This window comes from Glycine max, chromosome 19 (assembly GCF_000004515.6).
Source record: "Glycine max cultivar Williams 82 chromosome 19, Glycine_max_v4.0, whole genome shotgun sequence".
Classification (NCBI taxonomy): Eukaryota; Viridiplantae; Streptophyta; class Magnoliopsida; order Fabales; family Fabaceae; genus Glycine; species Glycine max.
The window spans coordinates 993,806-1,020,107 of record NC_038255.2 but is presented as its reverse complement, the minus strand read 5'-3'; the positions used below and the strand labels follow the sequence as shown (position 1 = coordinate 1,020,107).

The 26,302-nt window shown below is 33.9% G+C and overlaps 5 protein-coding genes and 1 pseudogene across 7 annotated transcripts; 4 read left to right on the top strand and 2 right to left on the bottom strand.

The window, feature by feature from the left end:
* The first annotated feature begins 242 nt into the window (after positions 1-242).
* Positions 243-4,336, top strand: LOC100792866 (benzaldehyde dehydrogenase, mitochondrial-like; annotated as a pseudogene).
* Positions 4,337-4,472: 136 nt separating this feature from the next.
* On the bottom strand, positions 4,473-7,537 carry LOC102663798 (probable serine/threonine-protein kinase PBL21). The gene is made up of 7 exons (XM_006604889.2): positions 6,970-7,537; positions 6,641-6,748; positions 6,435-6,548; positions 5,887-6,108; positions 5,676-5,791; positions 5,137-5,397; positions 4,473-5,035 (listed from the first exon to the last, which is right to left on the bottom strand). The coding sequence occupies exons 1-7, from the start codon at positions 7,535-7,537 to the stop codon at positions 4,796-4,798; spliced, it is 1,629 nt and encodes a 542-aa protein (XP_006604952.1). The 3' UTR covers positions 4,473-4,795.
* A 1,349-nt stretch (positions 7,538-8,886) lies between these two features.
* Positions 8,887-13,295, top strand: LOC100778650 (pentatricopeptide repeat-containing protein At3g61360). The gene is made up of 4 exons (XM_003553860.4): positions 8,887-9,180; positions 9,849-11,400; positions 12,163-12,261; positions 12,871-13,295. The coding sequence occupies exons 1-4, from the start codon at positions 8,992-8,994 to the stop codon at positions 12,879-12,881; spliced, it is 1,851 nt and encodes a 616-aa protein (XP_003553908.2). The 5' UTR covers positions 8,887-8,991; the 3' UTR covers positions 12,882-13,295.
* Positions 13,296-14,274: 979 nt separating this feature from the next.
* On the top strand, positions 14,275-17,088 carry LOC100500114 (VMA21-like domain containg protein). 3 transcript variants are annotated; one of them, XM_026126941.2, is made up of 3 exons: positions 14,275-14,446; positions 14,593-14,704; positions 16,460-16,980. In XM_026126941.2, exons 2-3 carry the CDS (start codon positions 14,611-14,613, stop codon positions 16,678-16,680), a joined length of 315 nt encoding a protein of 104 aa, XP_025982726.1. In that variant the 5' UTR covers positions 14,275-14,446; positions 14,593-14,610; the 3' UTR covers positions 16,681-16,980. The 3 variants fall into 3 exon arrangements, with proteins under 3 accessions (XP_025982726.1, NP_001336996.1, XP_025982727.1); NM_001350067.1 differs by having other exon boundaries at positions 14,276-14,455; positions 16,460-17,088; XM_026126942.2 differs by having other exon boundaries at positions 14,279-14,449.
* Positions 17,089-17,693: 605 nt separating this feature from the next.
* On the bottom strand, positions 17,694-19,030 carry LOC102660713 (RING-H2 finger protein ATL48). Its single transcript, XM_014771718.3, has one exon. The coding sequence runs from the start codon at positions 18,546-18,548 to the stop codon at positions 17,994-17,996; it is 555 nt and encodes a 184-aa protein (XP_014627204.1). The 5' UTR covers positions 18,549-19,030; the 3' UTR covers positions 17,694-17,993.
* Positions 19,031-20,624: 1,594 nt separating this feature from the next.
* LOC100819460 (uncharacterized) lies at positions 20,625-24,735 on the top strand. Its single transcript, XM_003553851.5, has 3 exons — positions 20,625-21,084; positions 21,441-21,490; positions 24,367-24,735. The coding sequence occupies exons 1-3, from the start codon at positions 20,784-20,786 to the stop codon at positions 24,532-24,534; spliced, it is 519 nt and encodes a 172-aa protein (XP_003553899.1). The 5' UTR covers positions 20,625-20,783; the 3' UTR covers positions 24,535-24,735.
* Positions 24,736-26,302: the final 1,567 nt, after the last annotated feature.

Below are 26,302 nucleotides of genomic sequence, written 5' to 3'. Positions count from 1 at the left end.
TCTTTTTATTTTATTTTACATATATTGATCCATGTTTGTGTTTGAAAGATAATAATAAAGTTTGGGATGCAATATTTTTAAAATATCATACGGCATCACACTTTAGTTAATGAATCTTTATATAATTGGTTAGAATTTATTGAAAATCAGGTTTCAGCTTCTCATTCAATATAAATTAGGAGAGAATCATTAAATGAGAAGCAAAACCTACTAAAAATGGCAATTTCCAATAAATTTCAACCAATCATAGAGAGAGTTTTAGAGAGAGAGTGTCACTATCATCTCTCATTGCTGATCATATCTTAACATTATTGACTAAACTTTCAGGCCTATGTTCTCACTGGCATAGAAGTATAAGTGGAATTGGTGCTTCTGCTGCTGCTGATGTGGAGCCTAGCATAGCACCAGTGCAAATTGATCATAGTCAGCTTCTAATTGATGGACAGTTTGTTGATGCAGCTTCTGGTTAATATCTTACCTTTATGTACTTAAAACATTGTTGTTTCATTCATATGAAAACATTACAATCTATTCTATAGAAACTTAATATAACATTTTAACTATTTTACCTTTGTTAGGAAAAACTTTTCCAACCTTTGATCCTAGAACTGGAGATGTAATTGCCAATGTTGCTGAAGGTGACACTGAAGACGTAAATCGTGCTGTTCGTGCTGCTCGCAAGGCTTTTGATGAGGGACCATGGCCAAAGATGACAGCTTATGTATTGAAACATCATCTAATACTTATTTGTTCTACAAATTTCAATATGGAGCTGTTTTGATGCTGCATTTTTTCTTTTGGACTACAAGATGCTACACGTTTTTTATATTCAACAAATTTTAATCATTATCTTTGATGACCTTCTCTAGGAAAGATCGCGTATAATTTTGCGCTTTGCTGATTTATTGGAGAAACACAATGATGAAGTTGCCGCAATTGAAACATGGGATAGTGGGAAGACTTATGAACAGGCTGCTAAGGTTGAAATACCTATGGTGGTACGCTTATTCCGATATTATGCAGGTAATTCCATTATCTTTGAATTCTTCTATTTTGTAGTTATAGTATTGTATAACAAGTTGATGTTCTTTGGTATTCTTTCTGTTTTCTTCAGGTTGGGTGGATAAAATTCATGGTCTAACAGTTCCGGCTGATGGACCATACCATGTCCAAACTTTGCATGAACCAATTGGTGTAGCAGGGCAGATTGTTCCTTGGAATTTCCCACTTCTTATTTTTTCATGGATGGCTGCACCTGCATTAGCTTGTGGTAATACAGTTGTAATAAAAACTTCAGAGCAGGCACCACTTTCTGCCCTTTATGTGTCAAAGCCATTTCTTGAGGTAGCCTTATGTACCACACCTATAAATGTTTCCATTTATGTGTATACTGGCTTGGATTTCACTTTTGTGACCATCTTCTTATTCTTTTATAGGGCTGCAATCACAATTAAATTCCATACCTTCGCTATCGTATATGATGACTAGTTCCTCTTTTCTGTTCTTGTATGGCTTGACTGTTAGGAGCAGAGGACTAGCTAACTACACTAACCTATATTTGATAATTCTTCTCTGATTCTTATTTCCTTTCCATGGTATATTTATTGTGATCATACAACGGATAAGGCTTGACACTCATGACCCATAACAGAAAAAGATAATAATGATAATAGAATTGCAAATAATAGAATAGTGGAAACATGCTATTTTGTTATAATTGTGACAGTGCTGTCGGACAAGGGATATGCTGGTGTCTTCTGCACCCTCTTGGGCCTACTCTCCCTTTGGACTGTATTGCTATCATTGACTTTGAAATCTCTACCCTCCAAAAATGAACCGAATATTCTTGACCGAGATGAAGGCTACAGAAACATTTTCTTCTTCAAGCTTAATTGTTAGCTGTTACCAATGCTAGATCAATAACCTAAGCCTAGCCAAAATAAAATTAACAAAAAAAATACCTCTTCCATTAAAGAGAATGTGTATAAGTCTTCAATGTTACAATTGTCACCATTATTAACTGGACCTCTAGGAAATCGAAAGCTTCAATTGAAATGAACTTAAGCCTGCAATCTCAAAATTGCTTACCACAAATAGATTGTGGTCCTGCATGTGTCTATACCTTTTTAATGGTCCTCACTGATGGATTTGATTCAATAGGCAGGACTTCCTCCTGGTGTTCTGAATGTTATCACTGGCTTTGGTGCTACTGCTGGTGCATCGCTGTGTAGTCATATGGACGTTGATAAGGTACTTCAAAAGATTTAGAGGAAGAATTCTTGAGACTTAAAAAAATGGGTAAAATGTGTTGTATGTATTTCAAGAATTGGTCAAAATTGGTTTTAGTCTCTATATTGTAAAAACAATGGCTTTGGCCCTTGTATTTATGAAATGTTGTGAATTTTGTCCCTGCTCAAGTCAAAATAAAGTATAGGGTTAGCGACAAAATTCACCACATTTTATAAATATGAGGATCAAATTTTTTTTTTTTAAATTTAGGGGTTAAAACCAATTTTGAGGGAACTAAAACACATTTCATCCAAAAAAAATATATCTTCATTTGCCTTATTCTCTCTACAGTCTACAATACAAATATGCATTAATTTATGCCGCCTACATGGCCTAATAGCTAATAGTAAACTAAAAGTTGACTGATTTTGTTTTTGTAGCTTGCTTTCACAGGATCTACTAGCACTGGTAAACGTGTACTAGAACTGTCTGCACACAGCAATCTGAAGTAACTCTGGAGCTGGGTGGAAAATCTCCATTCATTGTGTGCGAGGATGCTGATGTTGATGCAGCTGTTGAGGCTGCACATTTTGCTTTATTTTTTAATCAGGTTTGATGATCCTAGTTTATTTTATGAGGAGTGATAACAATACACTCTACTTAAAATTTATTGAGAACTACAAAAGCATTAGCGAGACTCATTAAATAAAAAGTGAGATCCACAAAATTTGTGATTTCTAATAAATTTCAGCCAACAGTAAAGAGTGTGTTCAAAATAGTATGTTAAAGACTGTGTTGGTAGCATTTCTCTTACGTTATTATTCACAAAAATGAGAACAGTGCATTCTCAATTTTTATTTATTTATTGCATGATGATCCAATATGGTTCAAGCTGTTTTGTTTTGCTTGTCTACAGGGGCAATGTTGTTGTGCTGGTTCTCGCACATTTGTCCATGAAAGCATATATGATGAATTTGTGGAAAAGGCTAAAGCTCGTGCTCTTAAACGTGTAGTTGGAGACCCTTTCAAAAATGGAGTTGAGCAAGGTCCTCAGGTATCTATGACTACCTCCTATCTTCTATTACCTAATGAACCTTAAATCAAAGAGAACCTTTGGTTGAAATAAGAATAACATCCTAAGTTTTTCAATATCTTTGGTTATAGCAAGTAAGAGAACCTTATGGTTTTGCAATTTCTCATTCATACTAACAGAGTTTTCATTTTTTTTAACTATGTAGATAAATGCTAAGTAGGTGGCATCTTAAAGGGTGATGAATTGATAATTGTATGTGTTTCAGATTGATTCTGCGCAATTCGAGAAGATCATGAAGTACATAAGATCAGGCGTTGAAAATGGTGCTACACTGGAATCTGGTGGTCAAAGAATTGGCTCCAAAGGCTATTACATCCAACCCACTGTTTTCTCAAATGTTCAGGCAAGATACTTACAATTAACAATGGTTTTATTTCTGAACAAGTAGTAACATAACTACAAAACAGAAGTAAATAACTAAACTGATTTCCTTGTTATTATTACAGGACAACATGTTGATAGCAAAAGATGAGATATTTGGTCCAGTACAATCTATCTTGAAATTCAAGTATGCTATAAATCATTCGATAAAAGTGCTATCATGTTTGTACTTTGACATTCTTCAGTAGCTCCTTCTCTTAAATCCTACTTATTCTGTTTTGAAATAAATCATAGGGATCTAGAGGAAGTGATAAGAAGAGCCAATGCAACTTCCTATGGCCTGGCTTCTGGAGTTTTTACTCAAAATATGGACACTGCCAACACCTTGATGCGCGCATTGCGAGTTGGAACAGTATGGATCAACTGCTATGATGTCTTTGATGCAGCAATACCTTTTGGTGGATATAAGATGAGTGGACAAGGGAGAGTAAGGGGAATCTACAGCCTTAGAAGCTACCTTCAAGTTAAAGCTGTTGTCACTGCTTTGAAGAATCCCGCATGGTTGTAGTTTTCCACACTAAGTTTTCATGTTCATAATGTCTTACCTAAAGAAGAACTAGCATCTTTCATGGAACATTCCTAAGGCATTGAATTAGCCTATGTTATTGCACAAATAAAGGTTTTCTGTGTCAATCTTTTCTGCCTCAAATTACCTTCTGTTAGAAGTTAGAACCCTTGGTGTCAGAAAGCTTAAATAGGCTTAGATTCTTTTTTGCTAAGAAACAGACATAGTTGAAGTATACTTGCAGCCTCAAGTGAAAAAAAAAATTCCATAAAAAAAGTTATTTTATTCATCAGATCAACAATAAAAGTATTTATGCATAGTTGAACTATACTTGATTAAGTTTGGAATTAAATAGGCTTTGATTCTTTTATACTAAGAAAAAAGGCAAAGATTTCATCAACCAGTCTTATGTAATGGTCCTTAGTAACTATCACAGGAAATTAATACAAGTATTTTTAGGATTCAAGTAATCAATGAATCTAAATACAAAATTCCGTTATAAATAACGAACAAAAAATTCTCTTAAAAATTTTCAAACCAATGTCCATAAATCTGATTATAAAAGTGATCTCAAATAATTAATACTTTTATGGATTAGAAATATTGTCAGCTGGAGTTTCTGGAGTAGAAGCCTTCCTCCCTTTTGAAATGAACAGAGCCTCTTCTAGTCTTTTGACAACCTGCTCCATGGATGGACGTTGTTGGTTGAGGGCTGTACATGATAGTGCTAACTTAAGTGCAAAATCAAATGCTTCTTCAGAGTACTCTCCTTGAAGTTTAGGGTCAGCAAATCCTGTTATCCTCCCATCCCTGGTGAATGCTTTTGCCTAAGAAATGAAGTATGTCATACAAAATATGCACAACGGATCAATTTTTCAAAGAAAACTCATGAAATAGTATAAGATATTTAAGATTCATGGTTTCTTACCACTTTGTTCAGTGGCATTGGTTTCTTCAGTTTCAAATTTATAACCTTCTTTCCCGAGAGGATTTGTAGAAGTACCATTCCAAAGCTGTAAACGTCACCTGATGAATTCACATGGTGGTTACTTTGGTACTCGGGGTCAACATATCCAAATGTTCCTCTCACTTCAGAGCTTACATACGTTTCGCCCACCTCAATAACTTTAGACAGTCCAAAGTCTGATAGCTTTGCCTCAAATTTGGACCCCAGAAGAATATTTGTTGGCTGCATGCAAAATGTAGGTAACTCTATTAAATATCCATTATACTTGAGACCTTTCATTGGTTTTGTATACATGAGAAAGTAGTTTAGGACCCAAAGAAATGGGAAAAAAGAAAGTCCTGAGTGACTGAGTGAGACTTGACCTTATAATTGCATTATATTGTCAACAATTGAATAGGATTCCCTAAGTTTTAGATATAGAAGCATTGATCCATATCTAGAGATTTAGTAACCCCAATAATAAATCTGGAACATGTCATGTTACAATAATAAAGATTGACCTTGATATCACGGTGAACAATGCATCCTCCTTGGTAAGTATGTAAGAACCAAAGACCTCTAGCACAATCAATTGCGATTTCTAGCCTTTGTATCCAGGATAGCACCTTGTTCTTGCCTGATGTATTCAATTGTTAAATCTTCAGAGAACATGGATAGAAGAGTAAACATATTCAAACAATCATGCCAAAAAAAGGGTAAAATTATAATTACCAAATAGCCATTCTGAAAGGCTCCCATTGGGACATAGTTCATAAACCAGAAAACGTTCATCTCCCTCAACACAGTAACTCAACAAAGCAACAATATTAGGGTGTCTGACATGAGATAAGCTTGTAATTTCTCTGACAAAAGTGTTCACATTTCCATCATCATTGATTATGTGCTTTATTGCAACATTCAGATTATTTGTCATTGTACCCTTATAGACCTTACCTAAAATTGAAATCCATTAATAAGATTTCCTTATACATACAACTTCAATCAAGCTTGGACAATTTAAACAAATAAGTGGATGTCTTCAATTGGTTTGGCAAGGCAAAGAACCAAGATTTTAAGTTTTTAACTCTAGAAACACTTATCCAATTCCTGTAGCTCTTATTTCCCAGTAATATGTATCTGTATTATGCCTAGACATCTAGGAAATTTAGATTTAACTGTCTTATTGTATTTTGCGATTTTGTCTAGACTCATTCATGACTAGGTTAAATAATTTTTTGTCACCACCAGCTTTTCAACAAGATGAGAAAAAAGAATCTCACCTGAAGTTCCTTTCCCAATGATATTCATTTCATTCAGATGGTTTGTGGCCGCATACACTTCCTTAATAGGAACTCTAGGACAGGCAGTTTTCCTTAACATGTCTCCAAATGTTACTGTAAAAAAAAAAAAAAAGTTCATGACATGAGCATAATAACCTTAATCTATGATACTATCTAGCATGAGTTTAAAATAATTGTGGACTTACCTTCTTTTTTTGGTGGGGCTGATCTGAAGTATCTACGAGACATGAAGCATGCAGTGATAAGTATTATCAATATAACCCCTATGATTGCTCCAGTCACAATCCATATACCTTATTCCACATAAAAGCAATGATGATCAAAAGAGAGGATCACACCACAATATGCATATTTGGAAGCACAATCATTGAAACATTTAAGCACCTATATTCCTCTTCATCTTCTGATTATTGCCTTCTGTGATTTGATTTTCTGCTAGAGAAAAGAAGAGTGATCACAAAGGTTAACTAGCACTTCATATAAGATAACAATCCAAATTTATGTGTACACTCACCTGAATAAATATGTTGTGCTCCAAGGCATCTCAGAACTGTTTTGACATACATCACATTTTCAATTTTGCTGCTTATCAATGTCACAAGAACTGCAATTCTACAGAGATCAGCTTCAATTTTTTCAGTTTTGGCATTGGTCTTTCTGGAATCTGTCCCTCCTATTGTATTCCAGGTCTTCAGGCACAAAGAACATGACTGTTGACAGTTTTCATCTAAACTTCTAAGCTCATTTCCTAATCTACTCCTAACATCAGAAACCAACAAGTCAGAACACCCACCAGCACCACTTGTTAGGTTCTCAATTCCACAACCAAAAACATCATCATTCAAACTTTTCATTCTAGACAGACAATTTCTTTGCTCAGTAGAATCTAAGTAAATCTTTCCAGTTTGATTTGCCCGCCAACCGAGTGCATAGATGTAAGCATCGAATGCTGCTCCACAGCACTTGTTATGAAGGATTTCATCCCAGTCTCCCTCTTCACTTCTTGAATCATTCAATAAAGGTGAAAGTTGAATTTTGAGGCTGCAACCTGTATCCACAGCCTCAGAAGTTGCCGACTCCATAGTGGTGATCAAAATGAAGATACAAACAAGCAATATAGATGTTGGAAACACAGTTCTATTCCAATTCCAAAAATCCATAGGGAGTTCATGCATTTTAAGAAGAATTCACATTCAGTAAATGCAATTCTTCTTAAATGCAATTTTAAGAAGAATTCATGTAACTAAGAGTTATAGTAATAACGACCAACACTTGTAATGAAGTATAAGCATTTTTTGGTTGTCCGAAAATGAGAGAGACAGAAAAGAGACTCTAACTTCCTCATATTGAGCATTGGATTGGTTAATAGTCTATGCAACCACTTGTTGGAAAAAGCACATAATTGGAATATCTTGTTGATTGTCATTTTAAGAGTTTGACAAGCAGTTATTTTGTTTGTTATTAGAACACTCAAATGAAAAGCATTTCAGAGATTTGGGTGCATCGTCCAGATGGCAACATAAACAAAACAACTAATTAACATCATCTTTTTGCTTGTTGTGTGCCATGAGCATTGTTGCCGGCCAATGCAAGTCTAAAGTTATTTAAGAAATAGAATGTTACTGTTCCTCACCCTTTTCACTTGCCATGTTTATGACATTATTAAAATAGTTCTCTTGTTATTTGAGAATTAGAAGCATCCATGCAAAACTAGATTAATAGCTAATGGAGATATGATAATTAGAATTACAAATTAACTTCCTGTTACCATATTATACAGAGACCTTCAATTTTTTCAGTCAAGATAGTCATATTTCAGCATGGAGACTTAACTAATGAAGCCTGAATAATTATCTACCCATTCCCCAAAGATGTTACAAATAAATAACCCCTCCAAATGGTACCAAATGTAGCTTACACTTGTACTAGCTTTTTCACCTTGTTTATTTAAACTTTTTAATTGAAAGATATATTTAAGAAAATTCATAGTAAGTTATTTGTAAAAAAGTAAAACTTTAACCTGTAGTGCTTTTTTCAGAAGTTAATAAAAATAATTTCTTAAAAATTATATAAAAAAAGCCTCAAAAATCACGTTTTTTTAAAGTTAAAGAAGCAGGTCTAATTCACAGAAGGCAATTGCTTCCCGCACCCCTTTGTTCTTCCTGCACCTCCAAAAAACTCAAACAGACAACAATACCCCTCCATCCAACCACCCACCACCAAACACCGTCGTTGACCACTGTGGTGCAAGAAAGAAGTTACGAATGGCATAGAAAGGTGTAAAACACAACAACATTCTGGAAATCCCTTTCCGGAATAGTGAAAAAAATTAACATTCTGGAAAGGAGTTTCCGGAATTGGGATTTTACCATTCTGGAAAGGGGTATTTTTGTTCTTTAGGAGGCGCAGGAAGCAAAAAAGGAGGTGCAGAATGCAGATGCAGGCCCAATCCTGATTTTTTTGTGGGAGATAGAGTGCACTTTGGTGCCGGCAGTTCAGTGCAGCTTCGGTGACTGAAGAAGTCCATGACCGTGAAATGGCTTCCAAGAGCATGAAGCAATCGAAATATCTGCACTTGTTTTGCAATTTCAATTTCAATTCCAATCCTTTAACCCATCAACGCTTTTCTCGCCTAGACAGCACCAGAGAGAAAAGCACCATAGGTTTGAGGCAGCTCGTTAGAAGCTTCTCAACCACTGAACATGTGAATCTTGATAAATTACAGGTACTCTTGCTTAAAATTTTCAATTTTTTCATCTGGGTATGCTTTTTTGCAACGTTAGACGAAATGGGTATTGTCCAAAATTGCTTGTTGAAAAAAAGTGTTGTGTTGGGTTAACTGTGAGGTAGTATGAGACAACGGGATGGTTGAAAATATGAAAAAAAAAATTGAAATTAGCTTTTGGAGAAGCCAAAATTCTTAATAAACACTAGTAAGAAGGAAAATTGAATTAAGGTTCTCCTGTAAGCTCAAATTAGCTCAAAATTCTTAATAAATTGCAGGTACTCTTGCTTAAAATTTTCATTTTTTCATCTGGGTATGGTTTTTGCACGTTAGATGAAATGGGTATTGTCCAAAATTGCTTCTTGTTGAAAAAAGAGTGTAGTGTTGGGTTAACTATGAGGTAGAAGGAGACAACGGGTTGGTTGAAAAGATGAAAAGAAATTTAAAATTTTGGTGGGATATTCAAATTGTTTAAATTAGCTTTTGGAGAAGCTAAACTTCTTGATAAACACTTATAGGAGAAGAAAAATGAGAAGGAAAAAATGAATTAAGGTTCTCCTTCGCTCATGCATAAGCTCTTTCCTTTAGCTTCTCCGAAAACATTGTTATAGTATTTCTTTATTTATTTGTCTTGTGTTGCTTAGTTGGTGAAGTTTAAAATGTCTTAGGTGGAGAGAGAAATGGGAATCAAGGTTAAATCCCAGACAAGAACAATGTTCTATAAGCACAGCATAAATGGTGACGATTGTAGCGATGGAAAGAAGTCACCTATTTTTTTTCTGAATCCTATTGATACTCCTGAATCATGTTCACAAGCCACAGTTGATGTTGACACACTCACCAGAACCATCAATGACCACCCTTTTCCATTGCAACCCCTTCAACCCACACTCCTGCACCTCCTCCCTCCTTCCACCTTCTCCACTTCCCTTGTGGAAAACATTCTTGGCCGCTTGTTTGCTTCACATTCCAATGGCCTCAAGGCCTTGGAGTTCTTCAACTACTCCCTCGTCCATTCCCACTTCCCCCTAAGTCCTGCTTCACTCAACATGACCCTCCACATCCTCACAAGGATGCGTTATTTTGACAAAGCATGGGTCCTGTTGCGAGATATTGCAAGAACCCACCCTTCTTTGCTCACCCTTAAATCAATGAGCATTGTGCTCTCCAAAATCGCCAAATTCCAGTCCTTTGAAGACACCCTTGATGGGTTTAGAAGGATGGAGGATGAGGTGTTTGTTGGCAGGGAGTTTGGCACTGATGAATTCAATGTGCTTCTCAAAGCATTTTGCACACAGAGGCAGATGAAGGAGGCCAGGTCTGTGTTCGCGAAGCTGGTGCCACGGTTTAGTCCCAATACTAAGTCCATGAATATTCTGCTCTTGGGGTTCAAGGAATCAGGTAATGTTACTTCTGTTGAGCTTTTCTATCATGAAATGGTCCGACGCGGTTTTAGTCCCGATGGTGTGACCTTTAATATTAGGATTGATGCTTACTGTAAGAAGGGTTGTTTTGGTGATGCTTTGAGACTTTTGGAGGAGATGGAGAGGAGGAATGTTGTCCCTACCATTGAAACTATAACTACTTTGATTCATGGAGCAGGGTTGGTTCGAAATAAGGACAAGGCATGGCAATTGTTTAAGGAGATCCCTTCAAGAAACATGGTTGCCGATGCCGGTGCTTATAATGCTTTGATTACTGCTTTGGTTAGAACTAGAGATATTGAATCTGCTTCTTCCTTGATGGATGAGATGGTTGAGAAATGCATTGAGCTTGATAGTGTAACTTACCATACAATGTTCTTGGGATTTATGAGGTCAAGAGGGATTGAAGGTGTGAGTAAGCTTTACCAGAAGATGACTCAGAGTAATTTTGTTCCGAAAACAAGGACAGTTGTGATGTTGATGAAGTATTTCTGTCAAAATTATCGACTTGATTTAAGTGTATGTTTATGGAAGTACCTGGTGGAGAAAGGATATTGTCCCCATGCTCATGCTTTAGATCTTTTGGTCACTGGATTGTGCGCAAGGGGCTTGGTGCATGATGCTTTTGAGTGCTCCAAACAAATGTTGGAGAGAGGAAGACATATGAGCAATGCATCATTTCTGATGTTGGAGAGGTTTTTGTTGCAGGCAAGTGACATGGACAAGTTGAAGGAGCTTGACCAGATGATTAAAAAATTGCAAACTGTCTTACCACCATCTAGAGGACATGCTACTGGTATTTCTACCTCCGGGGTTATAATGTAGCATCATAATATAACTATTGCCACCTGATTTTGGTGGATTTTTCCTTTGAGTTAACATGTGTATTTCTTTGAATTGCGATTGAATTATTTATAGTAATGCTAATTAAAATCAAAGTCTTCCGAGATATTTTTTTATTAAAATCATCTATACATTTTTCAAGTTTATTTATCCTCCGTTAATTTTCTTGGAAGCTCTTTAAACTACCAATATCCTCAGCTTACCCAAGCATGGATATTTAAGCCTTTATTACAACTCATGCAATAAATAACTACTTCACTATATCCCAAACTACAGCATTAACATGGTAGCATTTGACCAAGCCACCTAAATATTTATATTCAGCCGGAGGGCAGTTTGATTTGTATGAGCTATTGGTAGTTGGTGATAATTGGATGAAGCTAGAATCTCATTCAGTTGGTAATTTTGAGCTAGCAATTTGGTCTTCAACCTTATCATAACTTTTTCCTTGCAATTTGGAGGGTCTTGAGCTAGTCCTTCTGGCAGTCATAGAGCATGTACCAGCTCCTATAGTGGAAGGAGTGATTCTCCTCTAAGCATGCTTTTACTTGATTCATACTAATAATAGAAAGGGGTAATATGCCATGTTGCTGTTGTTGATGGTGTCCTGCACAAGGGGAATAAGAATTCTTCTGCAGCTAATTGGTCAGTCATATGAAGCTTTAGATATTTGCATCATGCATCCTGAACTTGTATACCGGAATGTCGCTTACAGGACAAGTTGGTTATGCTGTAAATGGCATGCAGTCAACCAAAGAAGCACGTGTTGATGATACAATTTACCATTCTCGAAGTCCCGATGAGCCTCTTCCAGGTATAGCTATTATCTTTCACCTTGCATCTTCAAACATCGATTTGTTGACATTTTTGTTGGAGACTGCAAAATTACTTGTCATCTATTATTCATTTATGATGGTTGTCAAACCCATGCATGTAGGCAATTCATTCTGTGCTTTGCTGCATAGAATCTCTTGAATCATGTATACCTCATTCGCATTGGCAGCACTTGTAGGTGCGCTAGGTAATGAAATTACTGAAAATAGAATGAGTCCATTTAATTGCTTGACCATTATTATTTCTCCTGTAAAGAATAAGTACCTTAAATGATCAATCTGATGTGAAGTTACATTTTGTTCTTTCTTCCTTCAAATGTAAGAGAATGTTATTTTTTTAGTATCTATAGGTGCATCTCTTGGTCCCAAATGTCTTGTTTTTAAATTATTTGATCATTTTAAACTGTTGCTTCAAGCCAGAAAAACAAATGGTGTTCTCTGGTTTTGATGTAGCAGATGAATCTGATTTTGAAGGCATGGGACTTCGTGATTGTGGCTGCATTTCGCTGCTACTTATTATATATCAGTTTTTACTATTTTTACTCAAGAAAATCACTTTTGTTAACACTTTTTCCTTCTTTTTTTATCAGGCACAATTTAAATATTATGAGATTGCAATTATGGATTTATGGTACTATTCTTTTGCCTCATTTTCCCAATTGGAATTGATATTGGTATTGGCATATCAACCACTACCACGAAAGCAGTCCAAAGGAACTACTAGTTGAAGGGCTTCTGCTATCAATCAGCATCTGCTGGGATCCTCATTTACACAGCACTTTTTGATCTTCTTGCCACTGACTTTATGAACACAAAAATGCTAACGAGTTTTAGGCTAAAGTTCATTTGAACTATCTATTTTTTACGGAACCCTCTTGATCAAACTATTGGTTGGTAAACTTGAGTGAGCATAAAAGTTAGTACAATCAAGCATAGTTATTGTACAATCTAAACACAGAACAAGTCACAACTTGTAAACCTTAAATTGAAGAATGATAGTGAAGTTGTAGTGTGATGCATGGATTAGTTAAATGTCTATGATAAATGTAAATTTAGATTAACATATGATGATCGTAAATTTACATCAACAAAATTACATCGCTCGTGCTATTCTTTGTTCTTGGACATTGTTTGATTTTATTTTATTTTTTACCAAAAATAAATTAGGTTCCTTAATTATTAAACTGAAAAGTTTAATCAGATCCTTCAAGAATATTTCAATTATTAAAAAGTTCATTTAGGTTCTCTAATTATCTAAAAATCATTATTCCTAAAACAAATATTCTCGAGAAAAGTACTAACTACTGTGTTAATTATAAGTGGGATCTCATTTTTGTATTTCTTGCATTTTTTTTTCACTATTTGTAAAAATATACGAGTTAGTGGTTAAAGAGCAAAACAATTATTTCTTGTCATGGGTATAGGGATAAAAATTCAAACAACAATTATTTTTTTATATTGCACACACTCCTTTAATTATTTAAAATACATATATTAATATTCAGTATCCATTTCTCTCTATATAAATTATATAGCTATCTCGAACGAGATCATTTCTAAATGTTATTCTTTGACAAAATGGTTTTGAGATCTTTTCTTTAACGAAAACATTTTTTAGGATTTTTTCTGAAATACTTATGTTTTTTTTTCTTGCAAGATAAATACTTATCTCTTTCAACCTATATTTTTAATATTTTTGGTTCTTCCTTGAATTTTAATAACATTATGTTACAGTATAAACTATTTTCCATAAATCTAAAATATAATTCACATGTTCAAAAATATTTATTTATTTATTTATTCCAAATTTTAATTATAATTTAATCCATATAGTTAAAAGTATTTATTATTATAAATTTTACTTATATAAAATAAATATTTATTCTGTACATACTAAAATATTAATTATTGGATAAATACATTAATTACACTGTATATTCTTATAACAAAGTTACCATAAACATTAAAAAAATCTCATGTACTATATCAAAAATAAAATAACCTCAATCCAGAACGATGCGTTTTGCTGACTCTTCTCTTTCCCCCAATCCCTAAACCCTCTTTCTTCGTTTCAGTTCAATCTCTCTCTGTCTATTCCCAATTCGCAAGTTTCACTGCGCAATCACTGCATATACCTATTCATTTGGCCACGAACTTCACATTGGGGTGGTAGCAGTAACTTTCTCGCACCATCTGATTCAAAATTTGCATCTTTATTAGTTTATTTGCAACTCTATTGATGAATCTGGTTGGAATTTTGAAATTTAAACAAGTTTTTTTTTATGTTTCTGTTCTTTCTTTTTTGTTTATAGGTATTTGAGGCAAGAAAAATGGGAGTGATTCAGAAGTTTTTCGTTGCATCACTGTTCATGTGGGCAATCCCTATTGCAATTTTATATGCTTTTAACCATAATATACTTCCTGGTAAGATTCTAAACTACTTAAGATTTTTTTGTGTTGTTGCTATTTTGAAGTGGGTGTTGTTTTGTAGAATTGTGCTCAAATTTGTGTGTTTTATATATTCTATCTATTAGTTTGACTGGAAAACCTGGTGAAGTTCCTTTTAAGGGTGGAAATCTGTATAAAAGTTTCTTGTAATTTTCAAGAGATGGTATTTTTTTTACTGTTTTTTTTTATTGTTGAAAACTGAAAATGAGAATATTGGGCCTTGTTTGTTTACTATGTTCAAAAACAGTTTTTTGCTTTGTAAGATTTGTTTGTCCCTGAGCACGTTTGAAAGTGATTTTCTCTTGAGCACATTGCTTTTTTTCTAATAGTTTGTCCCATGAGCACTTTAAAATAGAAGAGAAAGAGAAAACACCTCCCAGATGTTGTTTTGTCTTGTTTTAGAAACAATTTTAAAAAATTAATAGAATTTGGATAAGAAATTGAGTTCTGAGTGGCGTCAAATTATTTTAGGAAATAGTTGTTAAAGTGAAAAAGAGAATCAAGCAAGCCCTTGGTCTTGACAATTGATGATCTTGGAGGAAATGTTAGTGCTTGTGCTTCTCATACAATGCCTGACATAGAATTTGTCTTTTCAAATCATCTAGAAAATTTGATCTATATACCTATATACAAAGCCTCCAAAGAAATTGGTAGCTTTGCCCATATCCCATATGGTATAGTATATACTGTTGTACAAGAAGGTAATTTTCTGCTTCTGATGGAGTTTATTTTGCTAAAGTTTGTAATACAATTATTACAATGGAGAAACCCGTATCATCCGAATCCTTATCTGTGGTCGGAAAAAGTAAACTGTGATAACTGGTAGTTGACTTGCACATTGGAGTTAGTTTTTAGCATTTTGTGCAATTTGGAAATGGTTTTTAAATGGTGATACTCTTTTTTTCTTTTTTTGTCTCTTTCTCTTCTTTCCTGCTTATAGACTGAGGAGAGAGGATCATACAAGAAACAACCAATCCATTTCCATGCATCATTATCTCTGGTATTTAGTTAAACCAAGTATGCCATTCACACCCCATTCATTAGAACTAGAAATTGTTGTTTGAATTGTTTATAATCTGTAAAACTAGTTGGGGAGATCAGTTTCAATTTTTTAATTTTCATGTGAGAGAGAGCAATGATTTGTTACTTGGATATGCCATAATTGCTTAAACTCAAGCATTGAGGTACTGAAGAAGAATTTATGGTACTTAAGCACGTATGAAAACAGCAGTTTGTCAGAGCTTTAAGTCAGTTCTTCAAAATTCTGACCAAATCCGCTTAATTCTTTAAGCAATTTTCTTACTCTTTTAATCAGTGTTCTCTTGTCTTACAAGACTGGCATCTAATAAATGTTCCCATACTAAGGCTGTCATATGTTGATTTAACCTTAGTTATTTATGGAGTGGTTCTTCCTCGATGCCTGCTGAGAATGGATATTATCAGTTTTTATCGAGTTTAATTTCATACACTGCCAGTATAAATATTTTTACATTGTTTACCAATTAGACAATAGCCAAGATATGGTTTTGAAAGTAATTATTGTATAATTTAACAATCTTACCATATGTTAGTACATGATTGAATGACAATGTATCAGTGTGTCCTAACTTATGATTAAATTCCTTTTCATTTCATTAACTTTTCCCAGCTAATTGGAAATTAGGCCCCATACAAAAAATGGAATGGAAGTTGCAAAACTACCACCTTACTGTGTTTCGTTTTTTGTAACAGGAACATCCAATTTGTCCCCATACTCTATGACACTAGTGAGCGGATTTCTTGCTGTCATATCTGTCAATGTGGTGATAGCATTTTACATATATTTGGCAATGAGAGAACCTGCGGCGGATAAACACGAGCCTGATCCTAAATTTCTTGCTGAGGCCAAAGCTAGCATCAATCAGTCTACAGGGGATGCTCAACAATCCCAGACTCTCAAAAAAGAACAGTAGATGTGATGCAGGACTACAAAAGGGTGAGAATCTTAGCTTGGGAGGAGTTGTTACTAGATCAAGGTTGAGGAACCTACAAGAGGATATTAATATGAAGATGATTTCACTTGTGGAGAAGGATGATAGAGGGGACTTGAAGATCATAAATTTGGTTCTTTTGATTAATGAATATTTAGCTTGCTGCCAATTGAGAGTGTTTCTCTTTGGTTCTTTCTTGGAACCCTTTGATTCTTATCAAAGAATTCCATTGCATGTGGCGAATCTACCTTAACTCATTAATTCATCCGAATTGAGACACTATTATTTCATTTCCTTACCTTGATCCATTTTTTTCCCTTTTCTTAATTTTGTAAAAAAAAATTCAAATTAATGATGCTGAAATTTGATCCTCATTAGGGGTTTTATCAAGATGGTGTTTCATCTTTGGGTGGAGAGGAAAGAATGGGGATAAAGGGAGAAGGTCCTGAATCGTGTGTCAATATGCATTCGGGATTGGTTACACCTTTGTAAAACTTTTGGCTTCTAGATTGGTGAATCCGGAATGTAAGTTCACAATCTTTCAAGGGCCAAGCCTGAAAGGCACATGTGCATGCTCGCTCAAATGATCTACAATTAGATTATCTAATTTTGTTATTGTGCTTTTCAATGCATTGGTGAAAGTTATTTCATGTTTGATTTATCTACAATTATATATTTTTTACTAGTAGTGATTTCAAGTCACAAGACAGTGATTTTATAGTTGTGTTAAGTTCATTTTGAAATCATTTAGTTGAAAGTATTAATTTTAAAATTTATTTAATTTAAAAATAACTGTTGGTAGAGGAAAAGGTTTAACCCAAAATAGTTAGACAAAACTTGGATATTATCAATATTGTTGGTGCTATTATCTGATCAAAATTAGCATTCAGACTTGGTGAATATTGGATGTTTTAATTATTAAGATGAAAACAACAGTTAATAAAATAAAATGTCTATGAATAACCCTAACATTTAATGAGTAGGAACCAAAATTATTTTTACCAGAGATCAAGGAAGTTTTACTTCAGTTAACAATTCAATAATCTACCGTGCAATCAACGAGATGCTTGTGCTTGAAAGATTAAAAAGAGAACGAAAAAAAAAAACAACCAAATGGAGCAAAACAGCATAATATATAACTATGATAACACTAGAAGACTCATCGTTCATCATTCTTCAAATATCTCAACAATACTCATTTTGACCTCTCACAAAGCTGCAAATTTCTGCAGCTTGAAGCAAAGTGGTAGCTGATATCTGATTTCCAATTGAATCTACTAGGTGCTCTCTTGATTCTACTCCTCTCTGACCAAGTTGTGACTTCCTAATGTTGGATTTTCTCTGTCAACATTTCTGGATGGAACATTTTCTTGGCTTTCTCTCAACTGCACCAAAACCATATTGTCATGTTGCTGACTTTGGCTCTCCCTAGACCCACTATTTGGTGCAACAGAGTAGTCATTGTTGTTACCTACAACTTGGTTTCCACTATGAGAATGAGCATTACACCTGCAAGTTGGACAAATGGGTGTCTTTAGAAGCCATGCGTCCACACATTGGGCATGAAAACTATGCTTGCACACAGGTAAGAATCTGCACTTATCTCCTGTGATTAGGTTCTCCAAGCAAACTGCACAATCCACAGGGCTGCTTGTGTTGTTGCCTTTGGAATTGTCAACATAATCATAACATGGAAGCTTCTCCAAGTCATCTATAGACATGCTTCTTCCCCCATTTGCTCTCCTCTCAACCATTGATCCTCTCCTAGCTCTCTCGGAAAAACAAACATGAAGTAGGACCAGGAACACAAATCCAACAAATATTAACACCACTGTTACAATAACTGTCATTGTCAACACTTTTAGCACCAAACATGTAGATCAATTGGCAGCATGAGGTATTCCAGTTTAACCAGTGATCTCGATTTTGAGTTTTGTAATATGCCTATTATAATAATAAAAAAAACTCTAATAAAACTCAGAAAGAGAGTTTTGTTGTCAAAGCGTCTTTAGTTGTCTCACTTACTCGAGCATAATTGTCTTCCTGTAGGAGATACCCATAATCTCAAATCATTGTCAACATTAATGTTGAAAATGAAAAAGAACTTACAAATTTTCTAAACATGGATTCATAATGCTATATATTGTATGCTAAATAACATTGAAAAAAAATGCAAATCTCTCTCTATTCAATGATTGTGTAAAGCAAATTCTTGCCAGGACCTATCATCAAGTATAGCAAGAAAGTTTATGCAAAAAAATATGCCATGTAAAGTAGAATTGTAGCACAAGAAAGAGTGAGCTGATTTTGGCATAGAAACACAAGTTTATTTGTTCTGATGAGCCTGGGAATTTCATTTATAAGAAGTTAAGAACATAGTTGTACATCTTGGTTTTTTTTTTTTGTCTTTTTCCACCTTTTTTTGTCTTGTGTATTAGGTGAGTGTGGAATGTTGATGGAGTGGGTGGGAAAGTAACCAGTTTTTACAAGTGGACACAAAAAATCACGGTTAGCTTGCACTTTGAACCTGTTCCTCTTCATCTTCTTTCCCTTTTCTCTTTACTTTCCCTTTTTCTGTGTTTGGTTTTGGCAGTATGTACCCCATTTTCGTATTACAATAAGACATGGGATAGTACTTAAAGGCATTATTAGTTCATCTAAAATAAAATAAAAAAATTATAATATTATTTCTGGCAAATCCGGCTCTTAATCAATGTTATATTTCCAAGTTTATATAGGCGAGAGAGAGGGAGAGGTAGAATCAAACGACATTCAGTGTTAAACTTTTGTATTTATATTATTTTTATCACTATTTACTTAGTTATCAATGGTTGAATTGAATATGTACCAGGTATTTTTATACACTTCAATTAATTAATAGGTTAACTCTAATTTGCATTTGTTCAATTTTTTGTTTGTTTGTGATTTCAAGCTTTGGCAGTAGGATTATGATGCCTCATTTAGCTTTGGACAAGGATGGAAGGAGGAAGTCCTCCAATGAATACCAATGTGAAGATTGGAGATGAAAAATAAATATTTAATTATTATATTTCATTTTTTGTTCGTTATATACATGTTGAGTCATTGTTGAATATTGACTTTGGCACAATCATGTTTAAGTCAAGTAGAACTATTATGGATGACAAAATTTTCCCTTCAAATATTTAACGCAATTGCGTACTCAAGATTCGAACCTGAAATATCTAGTTAAACTAAAACAATCTCCTATCAATTGATCTACATAATTGGTGGTAATTTGTGGGGATATACAATGGAAAGATTAGTTGAGATATACCATAGAAATGTATTTTCGTTACATATATCGACAAAGTCTTTTCGTGATACACAATGAAAATATGATATTTTTGTTGTGTATCTCAACAAGATCTTATCCATCCGTTGTGTATGAGGACAAGAACTTATTCAAATATACTACAAAAAATTAGGGATGTTCAAAAAATGTAATTTTAAAAAAATAACTATAACTAGTTATATAAAAGTAGGTATAAAATTATAACCAATTTTATAGTTATGGGTATTTCAAATAACTTATTTATATTTAAAAAATAGTTATAGTTATAAAATTATATCTAGTTTTATAGAAATTTTTATTTCAAATAAATTGTTTTTAGATATAACTTGCTATATAATTGGTTGCATACAACTAATTTTTTATCCATATTTTAAAAATAATAACTAGTTATATCAAATGATATCCATATTTTAAAAACTAGTTGTGGTTATAGTTATAATGCCCATTTATAATCTAGTTATTTATTAGGTATGATTATATTTATGTATGTACCCAAATCATGAGCACCCCTAATGGAAACTTATTTCCATTATGTGTGGGAGTGTGAACTGTTAGGGGTAATTTAGTAAAAGAAATTAAAAAATACAAATTTAGAGGGTTTTAATAGCAATGTGGGCGTGCTAAATGATGATAGAAGGCCCATTTAGGATCCAAAAAAACCTTCTGGCTTGAAGTTGGGTGCGTTCTCTCTCTCTCTGCAAAAGAACAAATTCGATCATAGAAAATCAATTTGGATTTCAATGCCTCTGGCTCACCGTTGAATTGAATTTTGATGGCTCAACAACCGTCACCATCGTCATCGCCTCCACGGCGGAAAACTCCTCCGCCACCGCAGTACGTGGAGGTGAATTGCAGAAGCTCCGGCAAGACACGGCGGTTTGCGGCTGGCACCGACGCGGGGTTTGCGGTGGCGCTGATCAATCGGAAGCTGAAGGGAACGCTGGTGGCTGCGTCGCACATAGAAGCAGTGAAGGATGAAGAAGAACCAATCGCTTTTGGCCCCACTTCGCTTCTTTCTAACTTCGGCGAAGGTTGGAAACTCCAAACTGTTACACTCACGGATCTTTCTTCAGGTAAGTTGAATACACAAACTAAAAATTGCATTTTTTTTAGTACCTCAAATTAAAATTTGCATTTTTTTTTTAGTTCTTCGAAAAATGTTTTTTTTGTCCCTCCTACGGTTAAAATAAAACTGTTCCAAATTGTGCACCAAACTGCCAAAAACTCGATGGGAGGACTAAAATAAGCATTTTTTTTTCCAAATTGAGGACTAAAAAAAACAAATTAAAATTTGGGGAGCCAGAAACAAAAGTGACCCTAATTTGAGGGATCAAAAACATGATTAAGCCTTATTTCTTGAATGGTTACGAATATTAAAATGATTGTAATTGTATTATCATTTAAAAAAATTCTCTTCTATTGTTTGCAGAAGTGGGGGATGGACAATTTCAACAGATGGCAATGCATACACCAGGACTAGTAAGTTTATTTTCAAACAAAAGGGGAAAAAAAGAGTACTTTAAAAGTTTTGCCCACTTTTGCATACATGTCATTTTCTTAAGCTAACTTTTAAATTTACAATTCACCATTTATATTTTATTTCACTTAGGATAGCTAGTATTAGAAAACTATAGTTGAGAGAATTTTGAGAAATTGTGTCTAAGAGACCGAATGAGTATTCTCATTAATGATAAGCTAGTGCAAAGAGGTTTATATGTGAAGAGAAAATGAGCGGGTCATCACCACACTGTTAAAGTAGCAAAGCCTAAGAGTTAAGATAGATGCAACTGTTATAACTAATACTAACGGTAACATACTAACAGCAACTGACCTGTACCAACAGCTAGGGATGCCCGATACAGACCTGTATACACTAATAATCCTCCTTCAAGCCCAAGGAGGATGAGATAATTTTGCTTTTTAATTCCAGAAAGAGGGTAGGAGATAGTGTGGTAGAAACTTGAAGCTTGGGAGGTAGTGTTTGAATCCATAAGATTTCTGAGGTAGCTGAAGCAAGGCTGCAATATTCAATTGCAGTAGGTGGCCACTGTTGGATAAGTGGCCTCGATAACTTAAGAGGGGGATCAATTAAGTTTCATAATTTGCCCACTAACAAGCTTTAACCCCCACCCCTTTAAATGATAGACTTAGAATGCAGAATAAGAAGAAGAAGAAACAATCAATTTAACAATGTTGTTTTAAATGCGTAAGATAAAATTGATTGCAATAAAATAAATGAGATAAGGGAAGAGAGAAATGCAAACTCGATTTATACTGGTTTGGTTATTTTCCGTGCCTACATCCAGTCCTCAAGCAACCCACTTGAGATTTTCACTAACTTTGTAAAAAACTTTTTTACAAATTCTAAACACTCAAAGAATCTTTTTCCCTTATGTCCAGAAAACTCACAATTCAAGAGACAACCAATCTCTTGATTACAACTTACTTTCTGAGATGAACATAAAGATTTCTCTCCTTTAGAGTGGATAATACAATTTGATGTTCCTAGATGAACTCTCAATAGATTTGCAAGTGTTTGCCCAAGAGTTGTTGAGAGAGCATTTGACAATGAAGTTCTCTTAGAATATATCTCACTTGTTTTTTGAAGTCAAACACACACACATATGTATAGACCCTTCGTGTCTTTTCAAAATGGTTTGAAGAGATGTGTCTTTTCAAAAAACTTTTTCTGAAATTCTTCATTGGTAATCGATTACACAGTTATATTTTGAAGGGTCATGATTTTTCAAATTGAATTTCAAGAGTTCCGTTGCTGGTAATCGATTACAGCTTTTAAATTCAAATTTCAAAACCCTTCTAAAAGCTATTTTTTCAAAATTGTCTTCTGGTAATCGATTACACTGCCTGGTAATCGATTACCACATTTTTGGATGTCTTGGAAATACTTTGTTTTGAGGCAAAACTTGATCTTAAATTAATCTTGAAGCAATGTTTGTTTGTTGAAGCAACCTTGTATTAATCTTGAAATAATGTTTAACCTTTGAATGTTTGTTGAAGTAATCTTGAACGCAACCTTGTTTGATTATTCTTTGGCATCATCAAAATCATGTATTCATACATTCATAGCCACAACCCTTTGCTTTTTGTGCCACTAGAAGACTGGATTAGGCCTGAGAAAAATGCACATACTAGAGGTTGTCCTGCGATCATCAGAATTGGAACCTTGGAGACATCATAGTTTTCTTAAATATTTTATATTCTTATATGGGCTTGGGCATGAGGCAAGAGGCTCGCTTAAGCATGAGAATAATCTCGCTCAAGCGAGGCCTTCTGATAGGTCTTGGACTCTTGGTTTAGCTACTGACTCTCCTCACTTAAGCGCACAAAATGTCGTGCTTAAGCGAGGCCTTCATGTTCTTCCTTTGTTCTATTTACTTTGCTCAAGCCCCATTTTGCTTAAGCGAGCTCAACTTCATCCATTATCTTTATAATTCCTCTCGCTCAAGCACTCAAAATCACTCGCTTGAGCGAGGCATGTAAGTGGCTCCTCATTTTGTTTCTAACTTGGCTCACTTAAGCGCACAACATGCCATGCTTAAGTGAGAAGGGCTCAATTTCTTCAACCGATTTAAATTCTTGTAAAAAGTCCACAAAAAGTCCCAAAAACTTAAATTCTAAAGTTCCAATGTGATATTTCACACTTCAACCTAATCTTAAGGTAAAACAAGGCTCAATGTATCAGAAATGCTAGATAATTGCCTCAAATCACATATGAAATTAAGGTATATTTAACGATTATCATACATCATATTCATCTGATAGGCCCTCAACAATGACATCTAATTGCTTGAGTTGAGATAAGATCACCAACAGCAAACTGGGAATCAACGATGGCTTTGATGTGAAAGAGAAATTTTGAGTGAGTGATTTCCAAGTTTAGTTCTTTGTAGTTCAGTGTGAAGTAGTTCAATTGTGAAAATGATTGGGGATTCACTCTCACAGATGCAGCACAGATTCTTGATACCATATGAAAAATATATTTCAGACCTCAGAGAACTTTGAGAAAATGAAAGTGTATTTTCATTAATGATAAGCCAGTACAGAGAGGTATACGATGAGAAAACGATTGGATCACAACCATACTGTTACAATTCCAAAGCCTAAAAGCAGATGCAACTGTTCTAACTAACATTAACCATGCCGACTAGTATACACTAATAGGAAAGAACAAAATACTAAACATTTATTTAATTAAATTTAATAAAAAAAATTACCTCAATCACATTATTTAAACACTGTTAACCTAACATCTATTTTCTTAAATTTTTTATTTTTTACCATTTCAAGTGCTGACTTCTGAGCTTGTTTTCCATTTATTGACTTTCATTCTCCAGGTTTCAGGTGTCCCAAGTCCTGCAAGCAGGATATCCAATCCAATCAGCTTTGTATATCTTGTTAAAATAATGTTTGCTTTTATTTTGATTTTTGTACTTGGTGCAATTTTTACTTTGTTTCTCGATAACCTTCCTGCATTCATATTGTTTCTTAAGTCAATAACCTAGTACCTTTTTTATTGCTTGAAATGTATTATGTATATATGCATTAAATAAATTGTTCAATCTATAGCCTTTTTGTTAAGGACTAGAATTCAAACTATGGAAGGAGACGATGTCAGAAACTGAACTGTGAGAGCATTGTGTCTCTCTTGAACATTTCAATATTTCAACATTAATTTTCTAGGGGCATGTTTTAGAGTGGTTGTATAGAAGATGTCAATTTATGGGAACAGTAATGGATTCCAGCTCTTAAGGCTTTTCTATCAGAGTGCAAATTGGGCATCATTCCAAAGGTAGAACTATTTCCTGATGGGCTCTATGCAATGGTCTAGAAGATAAACTCTTATTATGTTGCTAGAAAACAATCCTCCAGATTTACATGCTTCAAAATTATGTCCTATCATTGGAGGATTTTGGACAACAACTGTTAAATCAGCAGATTTGTGTGATCATAGGACAAGATATTGTCCTCCATCAGGTGGTGGAGAAAGCTTTCGATGGTCAATGTGCATGAAAGTCACGATTTTTGTTGAAAATGTGAAAATATTAAGAGAACGTACAAAAGTTTCATGAACTTCAAACTTGATATTGAAAGTGCTTCAGTCATTATATCAAGAAGTTGTCTACCAATTTCTTGACTTAAATCAATGTCATCATAGTCATTTAATTTAAGTTTTTGTGTGTGTGTGTGTGTTTTTTTAAGAGAAGTCGTTGTGTCTTAAAGCACTAGAGATTTGTCATCTCAATTTTATCTTACATGAACTTTAAAGTTCATATAAAATGAAATTGAGATGACACCAAAGATTTATCATCCTATTCATTATGTATAATGTTGTAATATACTAATTTTTATTGGATGTGCTTAAAAATATTTTACATTAACAATGCATATAAATTAAATTCTTATTTTTCATACTTTTAATATCATTATTTTAAAAATAAATTAAGATATTTGATATTATAATATATTTAATATTTATAATAACTAGATTTTACTCACAAACACACACATATAAGTGCAAGTATAGAGCTAGTTGAATACTATGTTTAATACTTGTATTTGGACCTATCTCCTTTAAGTTTTGCAGGTAAATATTCTACCTTCAACATAAACCCCGTTGAGTAACATAGGGTGTAACACTCTCATTTTTACTATGCCTTATTATAAATTAAAAATGAAAAAAATACCTTAATTTAATCGTATTATTTCAAATACTATTATTAAAGGAGATGTTTTAAAATGAATATTAAATATATTATTCTATAGCTTTGAAAGAAAAATTATCCAATACACAATCTAAATGTGTTATTTAATAGAATAAACATGTAAGATTCTTTTTTTTATCAGCGAATTTAATAAGATAAATAAATAAAGCCTGGTGAAAGAAGAAAAAAACCATTATTTTTTCCTTTTTAGATACTAGAGTTATTCCTTTTGATTATAATTATATACACACATTAGCTACAAATGGTACCACTGATAGAATTGAACCACAAAAATTAAAAGTTCAATTGGTTTATAAATGATATTTTGTATTCAGAAAGCTATAAAATAGGAAATTTTTTTTTTTAATCTTAATCTTAAAATTTAATTGTACGCATGTATAGACTGTTCAAATTTGGTAGAATTAAAATGAAAAAAATCATTTGAATCAATAATTGTGGTATTATAGTTGAATGATTTTACTTTATTTTTCCTTTCTTTTCCTTTGTGGACATCAAAAAATAATTGTATATCTAATAAAAATCCAATAAGAATCATACTTAAATATAT